The following is a 27,904-nucleotide window of genomic DNA, read 5'->3' as shown; positions in this document are numbered from 1 at the left end:
GCGCGGTTTGGGGGGAAAGGGCAGTTGTGGGGCAAAGGGGGAGCTGGTGATGACTCCATGTGGGGGGTGTAGGAGAAGCAGGGTGTTAAGGTGGGGGTTGGTGTGGCAGGGGGCAGAGGGAGGGAGGGAAAAGTCTGGGTTGAAGGTGGAGGGTAGCAGAAGGGAGGGAGGTGACAGCCCTGGAGTGAAAGTGTGTGGGGGGTGGGCAGTAGCAGGGAGATTGATGAGAGCCATTCTTTGGGGGTTGGTTGTGTGGGCTGGGGACAGTAGGAGGGACGGGAAGGGGGGGAGGAGAGTCCAGGTGTGAAGGTTGGGGGAGGAGCCTGAAGCTGGATTGTGGTAGCCTTTGTGGTAAAGTGTGTGTGTCTCTCTCAGTGGCCCTTTCTCCCTGCAAAAGATGGGCACCAGCAATTTTCCTCCTCACACTCCGCCCCAAAATACAAAACATTATTGTACCAAAGTATAAAATGCAGCTTTCAAAAAATGTATTTACGAAACATAAGTTTGGGTGGAGGAGGTGGTGGTGGGGAGATGCAGGTGCGATATCAGTGACTGCTACATCCAGGCTTAATATGGCTCATAAGTGTGCTAATTAAGCACTTGTGTTCAGGGCCCCAAGCAGGCCCTGAGTGTTTAAACAAAAAAGACAAAACTAACAAACAACCCCCTTCCACACAAACCAAATTCAATGGTATTCTGGGTTCACTGATGTTAGTCCAGTTTGTTCTCTATGGGCTGAGTGGAGGTCTCAATCAAGTGTGGCTTCAAATATCTTATTTTGTTTTTGAATAAATGTTTTCATCCCCATCCCGGCAATACCACATTTACTATGTCATGCCAGGCCCACACTTGGAAGGGGCTCATCACAACCACATGGGGGCCCACAAATATGTTTGGTGCTGGGCCCACAAAAGGTCAATCCGGCCCTGGACCGTCTCAGTGCCACTAGAGGGGAGAGAACATCACACTCAGAAGGTGTGTGGGTTACACTTGCCCAGCATTCCCCATGCTATAAGTACCAATGTCACACACATTTAATTACAAAAACCCAACAACATTTTTTGGGTTCATATCCATTCTTGATTTCCTATGTCTCTTCCCTCTGATAAAAAATAACACAGAAAACAAGCAGACTTACATTAAATTCTTCCCGAAACCGTTTCCCATCATCTGCTGACCTTATCCGTATTTCTTCCTCCAGATGCTCCACCGGAATAGGAAAGTACTTCTTTGGGCCAGAGGGAGACCTGCTAAGCAGCATCACCCTTTGCTGTTCTGTCAAACCAGAGAAAATAAATGTTAAATGTATATTCAGAATGAGGGACAACTAGTTATTCCATTAATCAAATGATGAGCCAATTAGTTTTGTGAAACATCTTGGAAAAAGGAACAGAATACCTCTTACAAAATGTGAATCAAACTAATGAGACAAGGTGTGTGAGGTAATATCTCTTATTGAGCCAACATCCTGAGACTGACACGGCTACAATTATACTGCAGTCAAACTAACAGAGTTGATTTCCATAAAAATACAGTAATAAGCCGAGAGATTTCTCTGAACACACACTGGATTAAAACAATGCCCAGAAGCCTGTGTCCTAATGTTAATAATTAGAGTTTCTGACTTTAATTTGTAACAGAATAAAAATGTGATGAAACATCATATGGGGAGGCAATAGGATCTATCAGTTCCTCACACTCACTGGGAGGTGTAGGGATTGGAGGGGAAATTTGTTTAAGATACTTAATTTAAGGAAAATAATTTGTAAATCTATTTTACAAATGGTTTTATTTCTTCAAAATAAGCCACACTTTGCCAGACACCAGAAACGCTGTAATATTTACAGTAACTACAATTAGGTAAGTGTTTTGGTCTCAATAAACTGCTTTAAGAAGGTAACAAATTCATGAGACTTGTTTGAAGCATTCCTATTGCATCTTTAACCAAAAGTATAGGAAGCCATGAGTACTTTAATTTAGTTTCTGTCCCAAAACAGAGGAAAACAATATTTGCGCCATGCAGACCGTAGTCTGCATTTAAACAGGACCTGAATTTTGAAAGTATACTTTTCCACCTGCAATTCATTGTAGGCACCAATACATATCTGCAAAAATGCAAACACGTGGTCTGGTCTTTCTGCACCAAGCACAGATCAAGAAAAAAAGGGAGTTCAGTCCCAAGTTGCTGGCTGCTCTGAGGCTGTGTCTACACTACCGCGGTAAATCGACCTAAGCTACGCAACTCCAGCTACGTGAATAATGTAGCTGGAGTCGACGTAGTTTAGGTCGAGTTACTGCGGGGTCCACACTATGCTGGGTCGACGGGAGACACTCTCCTGTCAACTTAACTTACTCTTCTTGTTCGGAGTAGAGTACCAGGGTCAACTGGAGAGCAATCTGCGGTCGATTTGGCGGGTCTTCACTAGACCTGCTAAATCGACCCCGGTACATCGATCCCCGGAGCATCGATCCATGTAGTGTAGACATAGCCTTAGTTGTGCCAGATGCCCACAGCTAAAGTGGCTGTTCTAGCAGTCTAGGATAGCTGGAGCACCAACGTGCTCCAGCATGTTTCTTTTACAGCAATTACCTCCCTATGGGATGATTTTGTGTAGCACCTGACACCCAGGAATTCCCTTGCACCAGCCGGCTAGATCTGCTAGCTTTATGACAATTGTGCACAGGTAGACTGGTTAGAAAATTAGATCGAGTGTGCAAACATATTGCATTTTAAAACAACAGTGAAGTTGAAGAATTTTGAAATCATGGTAGAGGAAGTTTCCCTGAGATTAGAAGCTTTGTTTAAACGACAAACAAAACACTTCCCTAGAAACAGACAGTGACAACGCTACTTTCAACAACCATGCTGCCTAATAGTTCATGTACTAGCCATTCTACAGAGTAACAGCATTCTGCTTGATGGCTAGTATATCTCAATACATTGGAAACATCAATGCTCTTTTAACTGATGTTAGGAAATTTAACACTGAACAGGAAGTTACACTCATTTGGTTTATATTTAGAACTGTGAATAAACAATTTTTCAGTTTGCACATAGTAACATGAAAGCCACAGAAAATGCAGGTAATTCTCCCTTGTGATTACTTTTTTCCTTTTCTTTTGATTGTTTACTCTCTCGTCGTTATGGCACGAGTAATATATGGATGACCTATAATTCCCCAACAACTTTGCCATCTTTTAATCTTTATTGTGCTTGATGGTCCAAATCTAGTCTAATTTGATATGCTCTTAATAAAAACAACATCTGAAAATCTATTGGTGAATATTTTCAATTTCTGGACTTCATCTTTTAAAAAAAAAGTTATTCTCTTACAGTACCTTCCCTCTCATCCCCCTTTTACTTTTTAATCTGGTCACAGAGTTACAAAGTAGTTCTTCATACGTATGTCTTTTTTTTTTTTTTTAAACACAAATGTTTCTATCCTTTTTTTCTTAAGCTGAAAACTGGTGCAGATAACTCAGCTGTCATGAGGAATCCTTCACTAACAAAGCAGTTATGGAGAATTGCCATGGAGAAACAAAATCTGGTAAAGTTATGACTTTAAGCTGCAAATTATTAAACAGAAAGGAGAAGGAAGTTTTCTTTGTTTTCTTTTAAATAAATAAAGCCAGCACTAAAATGATACAATAAAAAGATACAAGTAATCCTCAAAGTTTAAAGAATTGAATTCTTAACTTTCAAAATTAAAGTTTTGAACACACACACACACACGGAGTAAAATTCATTCTAAAAAACAAAGCCAACATTTCATTACCTTGCTCTTCTAAGATTCCATTTGGCATCTTTTTGTCACTGGAGGTCACAACAGCTTTCCTATGTTTTCTGAACCTTAAATACACAAAACCAAATTAATTTGAATAATTGTGTTTAAAAGGTAACAAATACTCTTCCAGATTGTACAAACCCCCATGTAAGTCTGGAGAAACTCTTTCTGTTCATCTTCAGATGGTAATGATTAATGATGAAATGCAACATACGGCATCCTCTGCTATTCTAAACTGTGGTCTGAGACTTCAGTTACCGCGTATATGTAGAACCGCTTTCATTTCCTTTTTAGATCATATCAAAACATGACCAATCTAGTTTTGAGTGCAGCACTTAACAGCTCCCTACCTGAAAAAATAGCCAGCCAGAAGAATGAAAATGATGAACACAAGAAGCAGGATCAACATTGAAGTCAGTACTGGCTGTGAACTGTTCTTTCCTGGAGGATCTATAAATTAAAAAAACACCAAGAGTGACAGATTGTTGTGATGGAATTCTCAGTGTAGCAAAGATAAAATTGGACAAACATACCTAATATTTTCAAAAACTGATTTAAATACACTGTACAGTTTCCAAAAAGCCTACCTCTAGGGCCAAAGTTCCCATGGAACATAGATTTGGTGGCTGTGTGTGGTCTTTTGATTTGTTAAAAATATCAACAGTGCTTTTTTGTAAATAAATACAAAGCTGAAACCCCCAATTAAGGGGACATATTTTTAAAATCTGTGCTACCAACTGTCAGCTCTTGAATATGGTGAGCGAGATAATATCTTTTATTGGACCAGCTTCTGTTGGTGAGAGAGAGACAAGCTTTCGAGATATACAAAGCTCTTCCTCAGTTCTTGGACAGGTATTCTGAGTGTCACAGCTAAACACAAGATCAAAAAGGTAGTTTAGCATACTTAGTTAGCACATATTCTAAAGAACCATTCAAGTTGAAGTGGCCTGTTAAACACCCCTGTAGTCATAGGACAAAAAGGGGGTTAGAGTGGTTACAGATTGTTGTAATAAGCTATAAATCCAGTATCTTAATTGAGATCATGATTTTTAGTATCAAGAAAAGTTATGAATTTAAGCTTCCAAGCTCATCTTCTGAAAATGTTGTGCAGGTTTCCATTGAGGATGAGGACTGGTAGGTCAGATATAGAGCGATCGCTTCATGAAAAGTGTTCTCCCACAGGTGATGTGATGTTTTTCATCTTTTATCATTTTCCTGTGTGAGTTCATTCAAGAGCATAGCAACTGTCTGATTTCATCCACATAACTGTTACTGGGGCACTTAGTGTACTGGATGAGGTATACCACATGTTGTGATAGGCATATGTAGGATCTTGAAAGGCATGTTCTGGGGGGTGTTGATCATTGTAGCAGTGGAGATATGTCTGTAGGTTTTGCATCTGTTTCTTCATTACATTATACTTAGTATTTTCCTAAAGGGATATTAGAAAATTTTTATCTAATTAATGGACCTGTAAGAATATTATTACTTATGCTAAACTATCTGTTTGACCTTGTATTTAGTTGTGACATTCTGAGTACCTTTCCCAGACCGGAGGAAGAGCTCTATGTAGCTCAAAAGTCTCTCTCATCAGTAGAAGTTGGTTCAATAAAAGATATTACCTCACCCACCTTCTCTAATATCCTAGGACCAACACGGCTACAACAACATTGCATATAGCTCTTTAATATGTCATTTATATTTGTGGGCGCAACTGAGAGAATTGCAAAGTTAATTACCAGAAGTGTGACGACCTGGTGAACGAGAAAGCATATTCTCCCCTCCGCCCCCTCTGCCTCCCCCCCCCCCCCAGTATAAACTTACCAGGCTAAGATACTTGATGCAAGATTTTAGAATTATATTCAAAGGTTCCAGGCATTAGACTAACATAAAATTTCTTGTTTAGCTGTTTTTTTCAGGTGGCTAGTTGCTGGTTTATAATGCACCCATGGGGTAGAAAGTGAGGAGAATCCTATCCAACTCTCCTAATCCCATGCAGCCAAAACCTCCTGGGACCCCCTTGGTGGGGGAAAAAGAGAAAGCATGTTCTAAAGGTAGAATTCTTCTTTTTGCAGGTACGGGACACCCTGTGCATACATGCACAGAGAAGAGCATGATTCCCATCAGCCTTACGCCCAGTTTCCTGCTCTATGCACTTCACAGTACTGCCTCACAGTACAAGCTGAATATGTTAGAGTGAGGATTATATAAAATGGAAGAGAAAAATAATAGACTGGGATAAGAAGAAAAGAGAATACAATATGGATGTAGAGGGAGGATACATCATTGGGTAGATAAGGAATTAGGTCAGAAAATAAGCTTTAGGTATATATAATTTGGGATAGAAGGATATTCTAGGAAAGAATGACTCCATCAACATAATATTAGAGAGAGACTGGTAGGCTAATGTGATATGGGAAATAAATCATAAAAACAACATGTAAGATGAAAGAACAAGAAATGATAGGCAAGAAAAAAACAAACATTTATTTTGTTTAGGTTTCACGATCTCTATGTTGCAGCATGACCCAGATGGAGCGTGTATCAGTCAGCCACTAATTTATAGCAACAGTAGTGTTTTCTGCACAGTAATTAAGGCTTAGCAGAGAACAAACAAAACAATTAAATAACAAACTCTAGTTATGGAGGCCATCATACGCTTCCCCTCTTCAGACACTGGGAAATTCAGCTGGAGAGTACTGTGGAGGATGTCCCATCATGTGATATTTTATTTATAGGAGCACAAAAAGGACTGTCTACCCAAAGCACGATATGTACTGACAAGTTACAAGAACAAAAAATACAAAATAGCAGCTTACCACCTCCCACAGCAAAAAAACAAAACAAAAAAAACCCTCAACTCCCCAAGGAATTCTCCCCTTACCCCCAAGCACAAAACTCCCCTCCCTGACACAGACATAACCCTTTCTTCTGGCACAACCCAAGCCAATGGATGTGCCTTGCAGCATGCCTTCTTGGGCTAATTTGGACCACATCAGACAGCTAGTTTCAGAACTGAAGACCCTCATGGAGAGCCCTCTAGAGTCATCCCCCTTTTAAACTGAGGGGGATCCAACTCAAACGCCTCTGCGGTAGCAGTGTGACATGAGGAAAGAGGTGGTCTCTCAAGCAGCAACGTCCCGCACTATTTAGGGCTTTACAGGTCAAAAACACCATCTCAAATTCAATCTGGAAATCAATAGGCAGCCAAAGCAGATCACAGAGCTCAAGTGTCAAGCACTGTCACCAGGAAGCACTGCTTAATAAGCAGGTTGCATTCTGCTCCACCTCAAGCTTCTGCATTGACTTAAGATGTAGTCCCATGTAGCAATGTTGGAAAATACCACTGCTGAGAGATTTTCTGCCACAAGATGGTGTCTGGTATATGTCAACCCTGCTTACATATCCTGATTTCAAGGGACAGAGCATGGCAAGGATGGCTTATGCAGCTCTATGAGTGCCACATCACAGTCTTGTTTCTCCCCTGGCCACCTGATGTCAAGGAAGTTAGCCTGCAAACACAGATGGCCCCTTCCTCTGTCCTCCATGACAGTCCCATGAGCTTAAACAAAACAGTGATGTCAGACCAGCACCCTTACACTATGTGTGAGAGCTGCATGCAGGTATCACGTGCTTTTTAAATGTTGATCACATTTATTATTTTGTATTTTCCCCAAAGGTTGGATTGCTAATTTACTAACAACATTCAGAAATTAAAGAGCAAGATTACTTTGCCCCAGACCTATTATAAATTCAGAGGTCTGACAGTGGCCTTTAACCAGACAGCCATCTATATAGTAAGAGAAATTAAACACTTCAAGGGCAGACTGAATGATTGTAGCACCAAAGCTACTTCTTTAATCAGTGCTGCTGCAGAGGACTGAGACATAGACAAGTACATGCTGAGGAAGCAAATTACTTTTACTGTAGATCCTCAATCTGGTCATTGCCATGGAGAGTTTTCAACCATTGCACCACAAACAGATATAATAAACAGTGGTCCAATAACCATGTAACTCTCCACTTGGAATGGCAGCTTTAAAATCATAAACCCAGGGATTTTCCAGAAATGTGTTGAAATACTGACAGTGTTCCACTTTGAGAAGAAATTAGGGCCATGACACAGGTTTTCCCCAAAGTATGGGCCATGTGATTTTGCCTCGCTTTGTCACTACTGCCACTTTTCCAGATGCCTGATTTGCTTTTTCTGGTGCTAGTGCTCCTTATCTTGTAATGTTCCCCCGGCTTCGTTCTGTTCCTAATTTCAGTATGCTAATTAAAATCAAAACTAAACAAAACTAGGAACCAAAAGCACCATACGTAACAATAAGTGTATCTGGTGATCTTTCTTCCTCCTCCTCCACACCTTGTTGTCATCCCTACCTGTTTTATGTTGAATGTAGAGCCTAGCAGGTGCAAGGGCTTGGTCCCTCAGATTCAGGCCCCTAGATTATAAACTCCTTGGACAAGGATGTAATTCTGGCCAATGCAGCCCCTTCAGACCCAAGTAACCAGTGTAAAAGGGCTAGAAAGCTGGTAGAATCAGCCCCAGGATAAGGAGATTGCCTGAGTGGCATGGACCTGGAAGAATGGTTCTACGGGGCTCCCTTGCAGTCTCGGGCACAGCTGGTCTGCTACTGCACTCTGATTATTTTCAGCTCCTACAACAGCCCCACAGTGCGTGCTGTGAGCTTCCATGGTAATGGAGGCAGGTTAGTGTTGAGGAGGGTGCAGCTTCCGATGGCCTGGTCTACACTGCCACTTTACAGCGCTGCAACTTTCTCGCTCAGGGATGTGAAAAACACCCCCCTCAGCGCTGCAAGTTTCAGTGCTGTAAAGTGGCAGTGTAGACAGTGCACCAGCGCTGGGAGCTACTCCCCTCGTGGGGGTGGGTTTTTTACAGCGCTGGGAAAGCTCTCTCCCAGCACTGGTGCCGCGACTACACAGCCACGTTAAAGTGCTGCCGCAGCAGCACTTTAACATTGCTAGTGTAGCTATACCCTCAGTGATACCAACCCAGTACTTGTTAAATAGAACTATTATGGGTTGGGTTAAATCTTTTTGAAACTCGAGGTGGGTGGATGTAAATCATTCTAAAGAGTCATTAAGCTCCTTTACGGAACCAGGCAGCTGAAACAACAGGGGACTCCAACTAGAACACAGGCACATGTCACTGCCCAAAACAAAGGCACACATGAGGCCTCTCAGCAACTTGAACCAGGTGGCAGAGGGCCTTCACTAGGTATTTTAGTAGAGAGGGGGTTGAGGAGGGGTGAGACAGGTGGGGGGAAAGCACAAGCAGGAAAACCACCAGAAGGTTAGGAGACAGAAGGCAGCAAGGAAGCACCAGACATAAAAGCACTGGTAGTGTGACCCTAAGAAAAAGATAAGAGAGAAAGTTTTTGAGTTAAGTGTTGGCTGAAAGAAGCTTGGAGCTGGGAGCAAAGAAGCTGTCTCCTTTTGTTTGATTGTTACTGTGTTTTGGCAAACAGGACTTTATACATTTTTTGTAAATAAACAGGATTGAATTATAGATACCAGACTCCAGCATCAATTGCTCCTGCTAGTGAACAACTCTCAGGACCCTGATATTTGGCTGATCACTCGGGTCAAAAAGGAGCAACAGTATTTTTCCCCTAACACACATTTATAAAACATCCTATTTGTTTTAAATCCAAACACTGTAAATGATTTCTAACACAGGACAAAAATATAGAAAAGTCCTAAAATTAAATATTTGGTTTTTTTAAAGACCCAAATTTGTCTGTCTGCTGATATTAACATTTTATTATTATACTGTTTTTTATCATTTCAGGAATTGGATAGTTTGTATATGTATTGCAGATCAGTGCACTATGGTTTGTTATATTCATACCTTCTATGACAGGGTCAGGCCAGATGGCTACAGGAGAGTGATAGAAGGTAGATACATTAGCCCCAGATTATGCAGGTCTCTTTTCCTTGCGTAAGATAATAGGCTGTTCCAGAACAATCAGGATGTTGCTGGAACCAATTATGGCAGGCAGGCTAATTAGGACACCTGGAGCCAATTAAGAAGCTACTAGAATCAATTAGGACAGGCAGGCTAATCAGGTCACCTGGTTTAAAAAGGACCTCACTTCAGTTAGTGAGGTGCATGCGAGGAGCTGGGAGCAAGAGGCGCGCAAGGAGCTGAAAGTGAGAAAATGTACTGCTGGAGGACTGAGGAGTAGAAGTGTCATCAGATATCAGGAGGAAGGTCCTGTGGTGAGAATAAAGAAGATGTTGGGCGGAGGCCAAGGGGAAGTAGCCCAGGGAGTTGTAGCTGTCACGCAACTGTTACTGGAAACACTGTAGACAGCTGCGATCCACAGGGCCCTGGTTCCCTCCCATTCCCCCAACTCCCTATTTGATACAAGAGGAGTTGAGCTGGACTGTGGATTCCACCAGAGGGGAAGGTCCCTGGCCTGTCCCCCTGACCCACTAGGTGGGTCAGCAGAGACTGCGGGGATCATTCTCCTCCCTTTCCCATGCTGGCCAGTGATGAGGTTAACTGAGTGAATGGCAGGTTTGAGCCTCTAGCAAAAATGGCCAAACTGAGGGCTGCCGTGAACCTCTGAGGCGAGCAAATCCGCCAATAAGCGCAAGACCCACCAAGGCAGAGGAGGAACTTTGTCACACTTCCTGTAAACAAAAATATACAAGATGTGATCAATTAGATATTATAATGTTGGCTGCTAATTGAGCTTGATAATTAGTAATAATTAGTAATAAGTTAAAAGCTAGTTCAAGCCAATTTCCTGTGTGTTGTAAAAAGCACTACAGATGCTTCCCTTCTGCTTGAATCCACTGTGTGACCACAATGAATGATTCAATAGGATTGACTCCTCTATGCATTAGCTCTGTTTTAGTGTGCTTATGTTTAAAAATGTATGATAGCTCAATAAAAATAGATCTTCAGCCCATGTTCTGAGAATCACCTTGAGTGTAATGGAGACAGGCAAGCATGGTCAATGTGTACCTGTGCTGCACACTGGAGCTCATTTACTTCATTCTCACACAGCAAACTCTTCTCCTTGTTTAAAAGCCATACAGCTACTCTATCTATTTGAGGTACGAGTGAACTTGTGAAGTGAGAATTGTGACTATTGTGTGGAAAAAATGTATGCCAATGGCGCAATCCTGTAGCCTGAATAACCTCTCTCAACCTACATTGGGGGGAGGGGGAGGAACCAACAGTGTCATGGAAGCAACTTGTTTCTGCTTTTTTGCAGTGACTGACAGTAATGAGCAACACACACACCTACACATGAAACAAGTAGTCAAACAGACTGATAAATATTAAATGAAAGGAAAAAAACAGAGAGGGGACAAAGAAGAAGGCACAAGGAAAGAAACTGCAGTGAACCAAGATATCAGAAAACCCACTGAAGGATAACACACCAATGTATGAAGTCTGTAGGAACTGAGGAAGAATGAAGAAACAAAAGAAAGACTTGTTCTGTGTTTGTAAAATGTGTAACAAAATGGGGTGCTGATCCGTGGCTGGGTTCCTCGGCGTTGCTGCAATACAACTAAATAATATATTTGTTAAAAAACCTGGGTTTTAAAGAAGTATAAGTCTGAAAGTGTGTTTCAGCGAAGGGCCCCAAACTCTCCTGCACTGTCTTGATAAATATTCAAGAACTTGTCTCAGCACCTCCTTTAATGATGCTGAATTTCTGACTGTACCTCATTTTATTACATGAAAAGAGCAGGGTGATGTCTAAAATGAGGAGGAGGAACCTTTGAGTCTAATTCTGAACATAATCCAATATAACTCAATCCATAGATGATGCCTAGAGTGGTGTATTAGCACTGGAGAGAACTGATGGATAATTGTTAACTGATTAATATGAAAGACTGACCAGTGAAAAGGGCTTTGAAACCTATTCCACAGTGCATTTACATTACTTCCAACATTCTATTTCTATAGTAAGTGTCTACACTACAGCGCTTCAGAGGCACAGCTGTAGCTGTGCTGCTGTAGAGTTTCTAGTGTAGACATACCCTTAGGACTGAGGAGCATTTCAGTTATTATGGGTTACTGAGTTATTATTTCAATACTATAAACAGCATATTATATTTATTTGTTGAATTGTATTTGTTAGCGTAAGTTTTAATCTACTGTGAAGGTGCCCAGAGCAATAGACAGACACTTATTAAATGTAATTCCAAATCAGTAAAATAAATAAAATATTGATTAGGTTAGTTTTGGCTCATTGGCATGGTATTACATCTTATGGGATGCTTTGTCTTCAGCAAATGAGAATGCTGACAGAACAGAATACCTATATTTTGTAAAATAGAGCACACACTTTAATATGGTTCTCTCTTTGACCAGAGACAAGAATGGTATTAGTCTTGTTGAGCAATGGTTAATATAAATGTTATATATCTGCCTGTTTAACAAGTAGTCAGTGAACATTAAAAAAAAAATTACATCTCTGGAATGCAGCAAAAACTAGCACACCCTTTTCATGGTGACTTTTGCATCCTTCATAAAATTTGCAAACACGCAGAAGGACAGTGGGATTAAATGGAATTTTTACTATCCTTCAGCTCCTTCTGTATGAATAATCTCTTCAAATGGAGAATATTTGGCACTGGAACAAGTAATCTTTATTTTTGGATTAAAAATGATTTATTGCACAGTTCAACAGCTATTGAAAGCATGAGATAAGTGCATAATCCTATTAACTTGGGCTCTTTATACAGGAAAGCATTTTTGCCATATATGCATTTTTGTCTGTCAATAATGTTCATTTTTTTTCTATACATATGTACTTAATATATATTTAAATAATGAGGACTTTGATACTTCTTAAAAATCCAATTTAGTTTCTACTACACATCTTGCTTGTATCATTTAAATTAAGATTTAATTAAAACACTGAAGATATGTTTTCTTTTATCGACATTTACTCTAAATTGTATTGAATTTAAGTGTGAAACTGAAGATGAACAGCGTCTTTGTACAAACTGACTCTTTTCCAATTTTATTAATATGTTTAAGAAGTGATACAAGTGTGTCAAGCCACTTCTCTTTCCCATTTTCCATATTTAATTACTTGACTGTATTTCAGAAAGGCTGTTTGATTTCGCAGTTCTATGTGTGGATGCCCTAAAGCAAAAAGGCCTGATCCTATAACCCACATTTCCTGTATGATGGGGTGTGCCACTGGAGGGCAGGCATTAGCACAGGCAGGCATCTCTATTTTTTTTTTCTGGAATCCACCCAGCTTTCATTTAAAACAAGACTAGTCACTAGCTGTTAAGATTGTGGAAAAAACACTCAAAAATGTGATACAAGCAAAACCAATCGAATGATGTCTACCTGAGTTTTCAGACAGCCTGAAGGGATAGCTCTGAGATGTGAACTGCTGTATCTATTTCAGTGGATACTAACATAGATACCAATTAATGATACTTTAAATGCCAACCTTGGTAACTTTTCACTCCTCATCAAAAGAGGTAAGATAGGAGAGGAAGAATATCATGAAGATCTATGCCAGCATTCCTTAGAATTGGTAAGCTGCATGCTCCTGCAAAGTTTATAATCATCAGAGGAAGACTGATGTGGGGCTGGGACATGACATCTCCCCTTTCTCTGCACATACAGTGGGAACCCTAGGCAGGGCATGCCTAACTCTCAGCCTTTTGCACTTCACCGACCTGGAAACTAAGCATTCTTGACACTTGATTCTTAGCTTCCTCTGTGGGGGCTCTCTACTCCCATAGGAGAGCTGGACACCACAGCAGGACTGACCTCCTAAAAATTGGCCTCTCTGGGGCTGAAAATGATTGCTATACATGTGAATGTACACTAGACTGGAGTAGGGAATTGGAGTGAAATCCTGGCCTCACTGAAATGAATGAGAGTTTTGCCACTGACTTCTATGAGGCTACGATTTCATCACAGGATTTTATATGTTCTGTAATGGGTCATCTGTACCTATAGAACTATATTAATAATAAATAATAGTAATTTGACAGGTCTTCATTAGTTATGAAGACAGATCACTGGCAATAAATTAAAAGTTAATGTAACATTTGAAAGGTGTGATACAATGTAACTGAGCTGATATCATTAAGCCAATGTGCTCTTTTGGTTTATACACCATGTTCTTAAGAAATAAAAGATTACTGTTTTTATTTGTACAGTAACTCCTCACTTAACGTTGTAGTTATGTTCCTGAAAAAAGTGACTTTAAGTGAAATGATGTTAAGCGAATCCAATTTCCCCATAAGAATGAATCTGAATGGGCGAGGGTTAGGTTCCAGGGAAATTTTTTTTTGCCATACAGTACACAACTATAGTTGGGAGATGCCCCCACCTTACCCCACACAGGCACAGGCCACTGGCACTGGAGATGAGGCAGGAGGCTGAAGGTGCTGTAGGCTAGGAGACGCACGTTGCGCAGCAGCAGTGGCAGCTTCCCCTACTCTGCAAGCACCGTGGCGGGGGGCTCAACCCTCGGCCCGCCCACGCCACCCCTTCACCCAAGCCTCCACCCTTAACCTGCCTCTTCTTCCTCCCTCCTCCCCCTTTACTCCGCACGCTGCATCCTCGCTCCTCCCCCCTCCCTCCTGCCTGCGGCAATCAGCTGGCTTGCAGCGTTCAGGAGGCATGAGCGAGGACATGGCGCACAGGCTCCCCCTCCATCCCCTGCCTCCTGAACACTGCAAGCCAGCTGATTGCCTTCGGCAGGAGAGGGAGGGGGGAGGCGTGCCATGTCCTCACTCCTCCCTCCTCCCCCCTCCCTCCTGCCCGTGGCAATCAGGTGGCTTGCGACATTCAGGGGGCAGGAGGGAGGGGGAGGAGCGAGGACTCGGCGCGCAGGCTCCCCCCTCCCTCCTGCCCAAGGCAATCAGCTGGCTTGCGGTGTTCGGGAGGCAAGGGAGGGAGGGGGAGCCTGCGTGCCGAGTCCTCGCTCCTCCCTCCTGAATGCCGCAAGCCAGCTAATTGCTGCGGGTGGGAGGAGGGGGAAGGCACTGATCCACGGGGTCAGCCGGCAGGCGCTGAGGGGGGGGGGGAGGGAAGCGTAGGGCAGTTGATAGCGGGGCTGCCAGGTGTGGACAAAGCAGGCAGCCAAACGACGTTATAGGGAAGCCTTGCACAACTTTAAATGGAGCATGTTCTGTAATTGAGCAGGGACGTAAGATCGAAACCATGTTAAGCGAGAGGACGTTAAGTGGGGAGTTACTGAATTAGGGGCCCAATCAGATATCAGTATCCCACTGTGCTAGGCACTGTAATCACTTATAACGAGAACACAGTCCCCGCTGCCAAGAGTTTTCAATCTAGCTACCTGATGAGAGACAGCAGATAGATACGACAAACTGCTGTGGGGAGCACACGGTAACAGAGAGAGTCTATTATGATTTACTTATTTAAGCAATAGTAACAGAACACAAACTGCCTGGCAGATGTAATAGACTTAGTAATTAATGCTGGGGCAACATGCATCGTTACAGTTGCACAAAGGGTCATTAGGTGCTTATAACTTTTTAATTCATTTACTTTTCTGGCTCAAATTTGTCATGCTCGTTCTCAGAGAAGGATTTTTTTTAAGCTGAGACAAAATTGTTCAATGTTATGAAGAGATATTGAAAAAAAATACGTTTCTTATTGCAATAAAATTTACAGCTTTCCACATTTAACCTTGCTTCGTCATTTTCCGACTTTTGAGTGTTCCACTCTAGAAATGTAATTAATATAATTTCTATATACAGAATGCTTTATTTTACATACAAATCGGTTACTATTTAATTAATTTAAAACATGCAGGTCAGGAAAGAAGAAAGCAAGCCAGAGTGCACCAGTGAAACTGGTCTCTTGTCTTGAAGTCCTTTTGAAATTACATCACCTAAGTATCATCTCTGTATAGTTGTAGTACCAGCAGAAGCAGAATAGGAACTGAAAATAAACACTGGCGTGAGAAATTTTTTTTAAAAACCACCTTCCCTCATTTTCTCATCAAAGGATTCAAGATTTAGAGAGATTTCATTTCATTCACAGCTTTGTTGCAATTACATCTAAGGTGAACTGGTTGTGAAACGAAGCTATGAGTTCTTCTCACAGTGTGTTAGATTGTCACATTGTGAACCAATAACACAACCTGAGATGCAACATCCTCATGTAATTCATTGTAATGTTGCAAAACCTCACATTTAAATAAGGGAGAAGAAGAATCTCTAGTGTTCTGCAACCTGCTGGTGGAACACATGAATGAAAACTGGGACAGATGCCAACATCAGAAGCTGGGGCAGGACTGGTCACACGTACTTAATCCTACAGTGAATCTACCTAAGCATGTTTAAGCAAATGGAAAAGGAAAAATCTAATCTTTGCTACCTGGCATCACTGCAGCTTTTTGGTCTGTAAGATGACGTGACACAAGTACAGAGTACTGAAGCTGTACCTGTTGCCCTCTGTATCCCAAGAGACAGAGCAATTGCTTGACATAGAGAGTCTCAAGCACTGCAGCTCTGCAAGCTTCCATCATTACTTCATATTGCCAAGAGAAAAAAATATATATTTAGCATAATCTTTCTTCACAGAAGGAGCATTCTGCATAGCTGATCCCAAATAATTTCCTTTATAACCTATAATGTTTTCATAGACTACACATGAAAACATAGAAGAAGCAACAGAAATCAGTGGTGGAAAAAAAAACAGTGGTAATTCTCATGGGAGAGTGGTACACAAAAGTAAGAAGGGAAAGAATATTTGTGGCAGTTGGCCCATTTGGCCTTCATGAAAGAAATGACAGAGGAGAAAGCCTCATAGATAGGGTGACCAGCTGTCCTGTTTTTAAAGGGACAGTCCTGCTTTTTGGGACTTTTTCTTATATAGGCTCCTATCACCCCCCACCTCTTGTCCCATTTTTTCACAGTTGCTGTCTGGTAACCCTACTCATAGAATTATGCGAGACGCCTGACCTCATTATCTCCAATACCTACTCTGAGCAAAAAGAAAGCACAAGGCACCCATGGGAATCACCAGGAGGGGTGTATAAAAACCAAATTGATTTTATCACAATCAACTGTAGGTACAAAAACAGTGTCAGGAAGGTTAAGGTTATGTCAAGTGCAGATTATGGATCAGATGATCATAAATTGGTATTGATGAGACTGAACATCATACTGAAAAAATTACAGAAAGCCAAACGCTATATAGGATGGAACCTTGAAGTCATTACCAAGAAGAAGTGTTGCAGATCATCAATTAAGACAAAGACCAAGTGACTTGGGAATGTCTATAAGATGCTATAAAAGAAGTTGCAGATAAACATGTAGGGGGAAAGTTACTAGCTAGGAAAAACTCCTGGATAACAGACGCAATTATTACTCTGAGGGGTGAAAGAAGGAAAGTAAAAACACAGACTGACAACAGAAAAAGAATACCTAAGACTAAATAAAATGCTAAAGAATAAATGCTGATTAGCAAAGTCTGAATGAGAAATGCAAAGAAACTGAACAATTGGTAAAGAGAACAAAGTGCGGTGTATAAAAAGATAAGAGCTTTGGTTACAGAAGAAAGGTGATCAACACAACCCTTAAAGACAAAAAGTGGGCAACATCTGACAGACCCTAATGACAAGAATGAGAGATGGTGAGAATATATCAAGGAATTATGATGATAAGCCTGAATAGCTCAACTAGAGGTCAATCAAGCTAGCTCAGCAATAATGGACGAAGAAATCATAGCAGCAATAAAGAGCCTTCAGAATGGAAAAGCACTAGGTTGGGATGGAATACCGGCATAGGGGATGAAGGCTTGAAGGTCTTGTCAGAGGTAATGAAGAATATGTTTGAGACAGGAGAATTGCCAGATTTTACAGCTTCACTGCATATCCAAATCCCAAAAGAGAACAACACTATGAATTGTAAAGAATACAGTACAGTGTATCACATCCCTCTAAGATACTTCTGAGAGTTGTTCAAGACCAAATACAAGGAAAGACTGATGAGAAAATAAGCGAACTACAATATGGCTTCAAATGTGGAAAGGGCACAATAAACACGATTATTAACTAGAAGCTCATATTAGAAAGAGCAATTGAAATAGGGAAAACACTATACTCGTGTAAACAGAGTCAGGATGAGCTCTACCCTGACATCTGGTGGTGAATTATGGCAAGTGTGGAAAAGAACTTTAGGGGCTGATCTTGTTTGCATAGGTACACCCACCCCACCTAGCATGAGCCCAAAATGGTCACTTTGGGAGCTGTGGGATCCCCAGTTTCTCTGTTATTGGGGCAGGAGGAATAAAGTGTTGTTACCCTGATTATGTGAATCAAGGACAATGAAACTGTTTTATGACAAAGGGTCTCACCATCACCTAAGTAGCACTCGCTAGACAAGGGACATGGGTTCCAAAACCCAGTGAATTGAGAGAGGTTGGGGGCAGGTATGTGTACCTGATGGTATGGGCCCCTTTTGAGGGCCTGGAACACCAATTGCACTACCCCCTCTCTCCACTGTTGAATAGCAGAGCTAATTTTACTTCCATTAAGAATCTAGCTAGAGGTTGCTGAGCTGAATTCACTTTGGGCCAATGGTGCACCAGCACTGGGGCTCCCCTACTACAAGCTGAAATCACTAAGAGCTGAAATCATTAAAAGAACTAAAATTGCTGAGATCACTGAGTGCTGTGTTAATTAGTGGGGGAGCCTGAAGATATATTGCTAAGCAGCTGGCAGAGTAGAACAGTTTGCGGGACGGTTGGAGCAGCCCATGGAACAGTGAGCGGAGCGGAGCAGTTTGCGGGAGCAGCTGGAGCGGTTCATGGGACGGCTGGTGGAGTGGAGCGGCTGGCAGAGCCGAGCAGTTTGTGGGATGGTTGGAGCGGCCCACGGACCAGCGACCGGAGCGGAGCAGTTTGCGGGGACGGCTGGAGCAGTTCACGGGACAGCTGGAGGAGTGGAGCGGCTGGTAGAGCGGAGCCATTCGTGGTGAAGGCTGCAGCAGAACTCCATGGAGAGGCGGGGCCAGTCGGCATCGGACCACGTAAGGTGCCCCTTAACACTCCGTGTGCCCCATTTCCACCCAGGCTAGGGGGGTAAAACTCTGCAGATAAACTTTTGAACTCTGGGGCGGCAGTGACCAGGGACAGAGACTTTTGGGTTGTTGGACTTTGGGGTGATTGGACTTAAGACCCTGAGCGGAAAAGGACACTGCCAAAACTTACTTGGAGGTGGGTCTTTTGCTCATGGTTTGTGTTATGAATCCTGTTTGTGGTGTTTCCCCAACATAATGCCGCATTGTTTCCCTCCTTTATTAAAAGGCTTTTGCTACACTCAGACTCCGTGCTTGCGAGAGGGGAAGTATTGCCTCCTAGAGGTGCCCGGGGGGGTGGTATGTAATTGTCCCAGGTCACTGGGTGGGGGCTTGAGCCGGTTTTGCATTGCGTTATTGAAACGGAACCCCTAGATACTGAACCCGACCCTTGTTGCTGCCAACTCAGAGGGGCAGAAGGGTTACACTCGGGTTTCGTTGACTTTCAAAAAGCATGACAGAATCAACCATTCCAAATTGTTCAATATATTAAGATCTGTAGGGACTGATGGATATGAGCTCTGAGTAATAAAACAATTATACTGGAATCAGAAAGTGATTATAATGGGAGATGAAAATGAAAATCTAATAGAGATTAAAAGAGGAGTGAGACAAGGTTGTAAAATGTCATCGACTTTATTCAACATTTATAGTGAGTGTTTGATCAAATGAATTGAAGAAACAGAAGAAGGTATTAAGATGAATGGAAAATGGGTGAATAACATTCACTATGCAGATGACAGTTCTTTTGGCTGATGCAGAAGAAGATCTGGCAAAGCATAGGATCTAGAGTTCAATGTGGCTAAGTCTAAAAAAGTGGTTACCCACCTTTTTTTGTAACTGTTGTTCTTTGAGATGTGTTGCTCATATTCATTCCATTCTAGGTGTGTCTGCACCCACGTGCATGGTCGGAGATTTCTGCCTTAGCGGTATCCGTAGGGCCAGCTGTGGCGCCCCCTTGAGTGCTGTGCTCATGCATTGCTATATCAGGCAATGCCGGCCTTGCACCCTCTCAGTTCCTTCTTGCCAACAACTCCGACAGAGGGGCAGGAGGGCGGGTAATGGAATGGACATAAACAACACATCTTGAAGAGCAACAGTTATGAAAAAGGTGGGTAACTCTTTTTTCTTCAAGTGCTTGCTCATGTCGATTCCATTCTAGGTGACTCACAAGCAGTATCAATGGAGGTGGGTTTGGAGTTCACCATCTTGCAGCTTGCAGCACTGCTCTGTCAAAGCCAGCGTCGTCTCGACCTTGCTGGGTAAGCGCATAATGAGATGCGAACGTGTGGACAGATGACCAGGTGGCAGCTCTACAGATCTCTTGGATTGGTACCTGTGCCAGGAAGGCCGCTGATGATGCTTGTGCCCTAGTTGAATGTGCTGTCACGATCACTGGCAGAGGCACCTTCGCCAGCTCATAGCAGTAGCAGATGTAGGCCATGATCCAGGACGAAATCCTCTGAGCAGTGTGCCTTCCTCCACCAGGGAGCCGAATTCTTGGGCCAAACCCCTGCGGGAGGGACTCCTTGAACTTATGGAGGGAGTCCCATAAATTAAAATTGTAGCTGTCCAAGAGGGCCCAATGGTTCGCCACCCAGAATTGCAGGCTGGTAGTGGAATAAATTTTTCTCCCCAAAAAGTCCAAGTCTTTTAGCCTCTTTATTTTTGGGAGTTGAGCTGGTGTGCCCCTGCTGGTCTTTTTTCATTGGCCGCAGAGATAACTAGCAAGCCCAGAGGTGGGGGGGGGGTATGAGTCTTTGGCCGGGACAAAGTACTTCTTTTCGGCCCTTTGGGAGGTGGGAGGGATGGAAGACGGGGTTTGCCAGAGGGCCTTGGCAATTTTGAGGACCCGGTCATGCACTGGTTGTGCAACACGGGCCGGGTAGAGGCTGAGAGGACGCTGAGCAAGGTGTCTGCCTGCTTGGCCTTCTCCTCCACCTCTAGGCCCAAGTTCTTGGCCACCCGTCGAAGCAGGGCCTGGTGTTCTTTAAAGTCGTCAGGTGGGCTGGCCCTTGAGGGTCCCATGGTGTTAGATGTTAGATGGGTTGGGATCTGAGTTACTACAGAGAATTCTTTCCTGGGTGTCTGGCTGGTGAGTCTTGCCCATATGCTCAGGGTTTAACTGATCGCCATATTTGGGGTCGGGAAGGAATTTTCCTTCAGGGCAGATTGGCAGATGCCCTGGGTTTTTTTTGCCTTCCTCTGCAGTGTGGGCCATGGGTCACTTGCTGGAGGATTCTTTGCACCTTGAAGTCTTTAAACCATGATTTGAGGACTTCAATAGCTCAGACATAGGTTAGGGGTTTATTACAGGAGTGGGTGGGTGAGATTCTGTGGCCTGTGTTGTGCAGGAGGTCAGACTAGACAATCATGATGGTCCCTTCTGACCTTAAAGTCTATGACTCTATGACCGCCTCATCCAGGGATGAAGAAAACGACTTTACCACCAGGAGAGACCCCAGGGCATCGTCCCCCGTGAGGGAGGGAGAGTTTGGGGGTGGGTGCAGTCTCCTCTATCCCGACCTCCAAGCATGACTCATGCACCATGCCCGGTGCCATCGGTGCTGCCAACTGTTGCTCCAAAGCAGCGGCAGATGAGAGGTACGAAGGGGGCATCATCATGACCAGCACGCCCCACGTGCTCCAATAAAGCCACTGCACTGGCCACTGGCCGTGCTGCCAAGGCAGCATCATCAATGTCGATGTGGCCTCGGGATCCCAATCGCGCTGATGGAGTCTGGACGAGGGGCTGAACTGCCCTTCCGAGCTGGAGGCATCCCCTTCCGGTGACCATGGTGGGGCCATCGACGCTTGTGTCTGCCTGCTGACCGTTGCCACCGGAGACCAGTCCCTGGAGTGAGAGGATCGGTGTTGGTATCGAGGGACCAGGCCCAGGGGGGAGGGGACCGCAGTCGTGACAGGGAGCGCTCCCACAGTGCAGGCGACTGAGATCTGCACCAAGAGGATGACCGGTGGGAGGGCGAACAGTGCTGGCAATATGGAGACCGGTGCCTCCCCTTAAGCGATCATGGTGCCAGAGATCGAGGGCAAGCCCCAGAGGATCTGGGCTGCAACTCTGGAGATCTGCGGCACGGAGAAGAACGCTGCCTTGTCTCAGGGGAACTCCACTGTCCTCTGAGGGGTCTTAGTGGCTGGCTTGCCCTCGTAGGAAGCCTTTGCCGTTGCCGGCGGCGTGGGCAGACGCCTCTGCTCTCTTGGCGCCGGGGGAGCTTGGGAAGGAGTCGATGCGGCCAGGAGTTTGGGTTTTCTACCGCTCTCGGGAGTCAGTGGTGAATTCTTTAAGGGGCTAAGGGCCCCGACCAAGGAGGCACGTCCATGTGGCTCCGGAGTGGCAAGGCAGCCTGAACTGGGTCCTTTGCCTGATGTCTCATGGCCCTTCTTGCTCAGGGCCGGGGAGCCGAGCTTCTGTGTTTTCTTTTTGGGCGACGAGGAGTGGTGCCGTGAAGAGTCCGGTGCTGGAGGTGCGCTGCGCACCAAGGCCGAGGTGCTAGGCAAGTCTTGGCGGGATGGCTCAGAAGCCAGACGAAAGGAAGCCTCCATGAGGAGAGCCCGCAAACAAATATCCCATTCTTTCGGAGTCCTGAATTCAAAATTTTTACAAATACAACACTTGTCCTTCACATGTGATTTCCCCAAGCACTTGAGGCAGCTGCTGTGGGGGTTATTTACAGACATAGGCCTATTACAGTCCACACAGGTCTTAAACCCGGGAGACCAGGGCATGCCCGACCTGAGCTAAGTCCCCTCTGGGACTCTAACATTTAACTACTAACTACACTTAACAACTACTTAATGCTAACTACTATAAACACACTATTTACAGGACTCTAAGGCTCGAGGTCAGAAGAGGCGAAGCCACTAGCCCATGCTATTCAACAGGGGTGAAAGTAAGGCGGTTCGGGCCGGTACGGCATACTGGTAAAAAGTAGTTGCCAGTACCGGCCCGTACCGCTGACTTTAAAGCACTGCCGCAGCAGCGCTTTAAGGACCCTGCTTAAAGCGCTGCCGCACCAGTGCTTTAACATCGCTGTCCCTTTTGCGCCCCCATCAGCGGCCCTGCCAGGTCCCTACTGGCAGGGCTGCCGATGGGGGGGGGGGGGCGCAAAAGGGGTTGCGACAACCCAGCAGGGCCGCCGATGGGGGGCGCAAAAGGGGCAGCGACGTTCAAGCAAAAGAAGTAGCTGCATCGGGGCTGTGATTTAAAAGGGCCCGGGGCTCTGGCTACCGCTGCTGCGGTAGTGGCAGCTGGAGCCCCGGGCCCTTTAAATTGCTGCTGGAGCCCCAGGCGGTGCAGACCAAGCAGTGCAGATGGGCTGGCTGGGGGACGCTGACCCCAGCCCTGCCCTTTCTGCCTGAGGTCCCGCCCCTTCCAGGCGGTCCAGAGCTGGCCCTATACCAGTAAGAGCTCCATTTTACTTTCACCCCTGCTATGCAAGGAAAGGCAGTCTGACTAACCAACATAGGTGATAAGAAGGGACTGAGAGGACATAGGGCCGGCGGCGCCTGATATACCGACGCGTGAGTGCGGCACTCCGGGGGTGCCACAGCTGGCCCTACGGACCACATGCCTGTTATAGAATAATTCTGAAAATATCATGGATAGACAGCATACCCAATGAAAAATACTAGAGATGGCTGTAACTCAGCAAACATTAGTTAGAGATCTTTTGAAAAGAAAGATTCAATTTGCAGGGCACATTTATGAAGTTCAGCAAGGGATGCATGTTTATAGGCACTGGAAGGAAAAGTTGATGGCAGAAGAACATGAAGCAGAAAAATAAGATCTTGGATGGACGATGTGGTATCCTGGGTCGAGCAAAAAGAGATTAGCAGAGCATTATATAGAATGGGCTACCATAGTTGTAAACCTCCAGTAACGGGGATTCCACATAAGAAGTAGTGATATATAATAAGCTATCTTGTTTTAAGACTGTCTAAAAATACAGCAGAGTAGACATTTTAAGTAAATAACTTGTGATCTTCTTAAATGTGTGTACACAAAAACATCCTACTCACTCATCACTTCTTTTTTTTTTAAATCAAAGCCGTTGAAGACCTACAAACCCCACCACCTCCAAACCTCAGCTGACACTTTGTTAATATAAGCAACCTTGTGTTGCTAATGCTGTCACCCTTGTCCTCTCTTCATTATGTTCAACATCCATCTGTTGCATCTTCTTGCTATTTAGTACTCTGGGATGCAACAGAGAAATCTGAAATTTTAGGAATTAATATTTCTGAAAACATCAAAACAAAAAGTTGTCAGCTACATAAACTAAAATGGATAAAGGAATCTTTAAAATATTTAGAACTAAATATTGTAGACATTGCTTCTCAAACTTTTTTTTTTTTTTTTTTTTTTTTACTGGCGACCCCTTTCACGCAGCAAACCCTCGGAGTGCTACCCGCTTGTTAATATCACTTTTCATAGCAGACTTACTAGCACAGACTTCACAGCAGACTTAGCTAGCTGGAAGGCATGTACTCACAATCCCCATGTAATAACCTTGCGACCCCCTCAAGGGTCGCGACCCCCAGTTTGAGAACCCCTGTATATAGAGAAACAAAAACTTTTTAAGCCAAATTATCTTCCACTGTGGAATAAAATAATAAAAGGCATGGAGAAATGGAATACATATGAAATTTCATGGCTAGGTAGGGTAGCCTTGATAAAGATGACTTTCCTACCACAAGTACAATTTTTTTTCAGTGCATCTCTGTTGGTAACCCTGACATTACATTAACAACATAGCAGAATGCACTCTTAAAATACATATGGAAACATACAAGACAAAGGGTGAGTTCTATAGTTTTGTAAAAGCCTGTAAAATGGGGTGGACTAGCTTTTCCCTAATTCGGCTTATTATTATTATTATTATTATTTATTATGCATCACAACTAAAATATATGATCAACCGGGTTAACAAAGAATAGGCTTGGCAGAATTTAAATTTTTTTGTAAATAATTTCAACAGATATCAATGTTTATTTTAAAGTATATTTTAATTTTTATGCATTTAAATTTTCACAGTTGTGTGAAATTATGAAGGGGTGACAGACAATGGGAGTGTCAGACAACAATTACCGAATGACAGTAGACATTGAGATTCAAAAGCTAAAGCTTTAACTGCTAAAACACAAATTGTCAAAATCACATGTCCAAATATACTTATTTTGGAAGGAAATTATTAAAGAGATTCATCTCATGACAAAATGCCAGCTTCTTAGAGCTCCCCGACCTGCATACTTAATGCTCCAGTAAAGGATCTACATTTTAAACAGAATGACAAAATTAAGTTATTTTTTATTGTTAGCAGTAAGACTTTGATTGCACATTATTGGAAAAATGTGACTTCTCTTCCTGTGGAATTGTGGTATAGTAAAATATGGATTGTCCTTATAATAGAAAAACTTTCATACCAAGTACATAATATACAAGAGAAGCTCCAGAAACAAGATAGATATATATTTAGTTTTTGGTCACCTATTTAGTGTACACAGAGGAGCATGCCAACAAGCCAGAATATTTATCTAGGTTCTTTGAATATTAACCTGATCCTGAATAAGTAATCAGTAATGTACAATATACTATGTTGATATTTTATTGTAACTTTATCTTAATAAAAAGTTACCCCCCCCCCAAAAAAAAAAGTATGGGTGAGAGTGCATCAGTGGAGTTAGAGGGAACAGAGAAATATTCAGGATTTTGTGAGTATGAATCTTACCCGTAACTGACCCAAAGAATTAAATGCTTCCTTACTTGTTGTTGTGTTATTTGGTGATGCAGTTTCATTCTGCGCTGAAGCTTCAACAAGTAGAAAACTAATACAAACAATCAAGACTGAATTGGACTGTTCCATCATGGATCTGTAAAGCAAAGAAAATATGGAAAAAAATGTAAGGCAAATTATTAATGTTTTCCTCTTAAAACAGGGTAAAAAAATCATTCATAATCTACAATAGATTTAAAACATGTTTTATTCTCTCCTGTGTTCTTATTGTTTAATCTTAATCTATGATGGAAGAGGAAAAACAACCAAGCACATGTATTAATTAGAAATTCTTTAAAAATAATTCAACAAAAGATTTATTAGCTAGCATTCAGTATTACACAAAACCCTCGCTACCATAGAATCAGATGTGAAAAGCTACTGGAAAGTAATAAAATACACACTTTGAGAACTGTAGTGGAGCCGTCACCCCGCTTCAGTTAGGAAGGGGTTAAAAGCAGCCAAGGGAGGCTGGTTGGGTAGTCAGCCACAGGTGTGGTTGCACCCAATTAGGGCACAGCTGGCCCTGATAAAAGGGAAGGCTGAGGGAGTGAGAGAAGACTCTTGCTCCAGCTGAGGAGCAGAGAGGACCAGGCTGCCTGGGAGAGCAAGCAGGGTACCTGAGGCAGAGCAGGGCTGGGGAAAGGCAGGCAGAGCTGAGGAGCTTTTGCCTGGTGAGTCCCCAGGCTGAGGCCTTGCTAAAGGCCAGGGGAGGTTCTAGGGCTGCAGGGAGGCAGCTGGGGCTGGAAAGGCAGCAGGTCCAAACCCCCTTGCCGATGATGAGTGGCCACTTCAGATTGCAGTTTGCCCCTGAGGGAAGGGGCTAGATGAGGACTGGCAATGGGTCACTGAGGCAAGGTGGGCTTAGGGGACTGGGGTTCCCCGGGGAGGGGAGACCCAGAGTGTGGGGGCACTGCTGTGGGGCAGCACCCCAAGGTAGGAGTGCCCGCTGTGGTACAAGAACCTGTAAGCAAAGGATAGCAAAGATCTTCAGGATCTCAGCAGAGAAAAGCAAAACAAGAACCAATGGCTGGCAGCTGAAGCTAGACTAACTAAAATAAGAAATAAAACACTCATTTTTAACAGTGGGGATGATTAACCCCTAGAACAAACTACGATGGGAACTGGTGGATTCTCCATCTCGTGATGACTTCTAAACACTACTGGACGTCTTTCTGGGTAGATATGCTTTAGTCAAACACAAGCTATTGGACTCAATACATGGGTAACAGGTAAAAATTTTATAGTATATGTTATACAAGAGGTCAAACTACATGATCTAATGCAGTGGTTTTCAAACTTTTTTTCTGGTGACCCAGTTGAAGAAACTTGTTGATGCCCGCGACCCAACAGAGCTGGGGATGAGGGATTTGGGTGTGGGAGGGGGCTCAGGGCTGGAGGTGCAGGCTCTGGGGTGGGGTCAAGGATGAGGAGTTTGGGGTGGAGGGAGCTCTGGGTTTGGAGTGCGGGGTTGGGGCATGGGCTTACTTCCGGCGGTTCCCGGTCAGTGGCGCAGCTGGGGTGCAGAGGCAGGTCCGGCTTCTAGGTGGAGGCGCGCAAGCAGCTCCACGTGGCTCTCACCCGCAGGCACCACCCCCCCAGCCAGTGCTCGGGGCAGGGGCAGCGCGCGGAGCCCCGTGGCCCTCCTGCCTAGGAGCCAGACCTGCTGCTGCCCGCTTCCAGGGTGCAGCACGGTGTCAGAACAGTTAGGGACTACTAGTTTTTACTGGTTGCTGAGCAAGGTGACCCAGTGCCTTGCATTCCGCGACCCAGTACTGGGTTGTGACCTGAAGCTTGAAAACCACTGATCTAATGGTCCCTTGCAGCATTGATTCATAGAGTATAAACAACTGACCAAGCGTTACAATACCCCTGACATTTTGTACTAGTCAGCTAAGCAAAGTGGTCAGTAAGTCAATGGATCTGTCTGCCCAAAGTCAATCTATCTGTCTAAGGATTTCCCCAGTGTGGCAGAATCCTAGAGTAGTGCAGTGGGTGCACCTCCTAGACCTTTGTGTAAAGAGCATAGCCAGGAGTAAGGCAATGTGCCTGAGGCATTTCTGGTCCCAGTGATTCACAGCTGCCAAATAGCCCCTTAGAGTTGTGGGTTGCTGGTACAACTTTGAGCAACCCAAAACAACCACCTTGGAAGAGGTGGCTTCAGCTTCAAGTAACATCTTCTACAGGATGCAAACTTACACATACACTTTTACCCATAGTTGTTTAAAATGGAGGCATTATCAA

At 43.8% G+C, this 27,904-nt stretch overlaps 1 protein-coding gene across 1 annotated transcript in view; it reads right to left on the bottom strand.

Annotated features, from left to right (window-relative positions):
- The window catches only part of PTPRE (protein tyrosine phosphatase receptor type E), an 87,086-nt gene extending 61,333 nt beyond the window's left edge, over positions 1-25,753 (bottom strand). Inside the window, exons 1-4 of the mRNA XM_065407196.1 lie at positions 25,651-25,753; positions 4,136-4,235; positions 3,777-3,850; positions 1,139-1,275 (exon numbers count right to left, since the gene is read on the bottom strand). Coding sequence (XP_065263268.1) covers positions 1,139-1,275; positions 3,777-3,850; positions 4,136-4,235; positions 25,651-25,753 — 414 coding nt within the window. The remainder of the gene's footprint in view (positions 1-1,138; positions 1,276-3,776; positions 3,851-4,135; positions 4,236-25,650) is intronic.
- Positions 25,754-27,904: the final 2,151 nt, after the last annotated feature.

The sequence above is a fragment of the Emys orbicularis genome, chromosome 7 (genome assembly GCF_028017835.1).
Source record: "Emys orbicularis isolate rEmyOrb1 chromosome 7, rEmyOrb1.hap1, whole genome shotgun sequence".
Lineage (NCBI taxonomy): Eukaryota > Metazoa > Chordata > Testudines > Emydidae > Emys > Emys orbicularis.
Note: the sequence above shows the minus strand (reverse complement) of the source record. Positions and strands in the feature narration are given on the sequence as shown.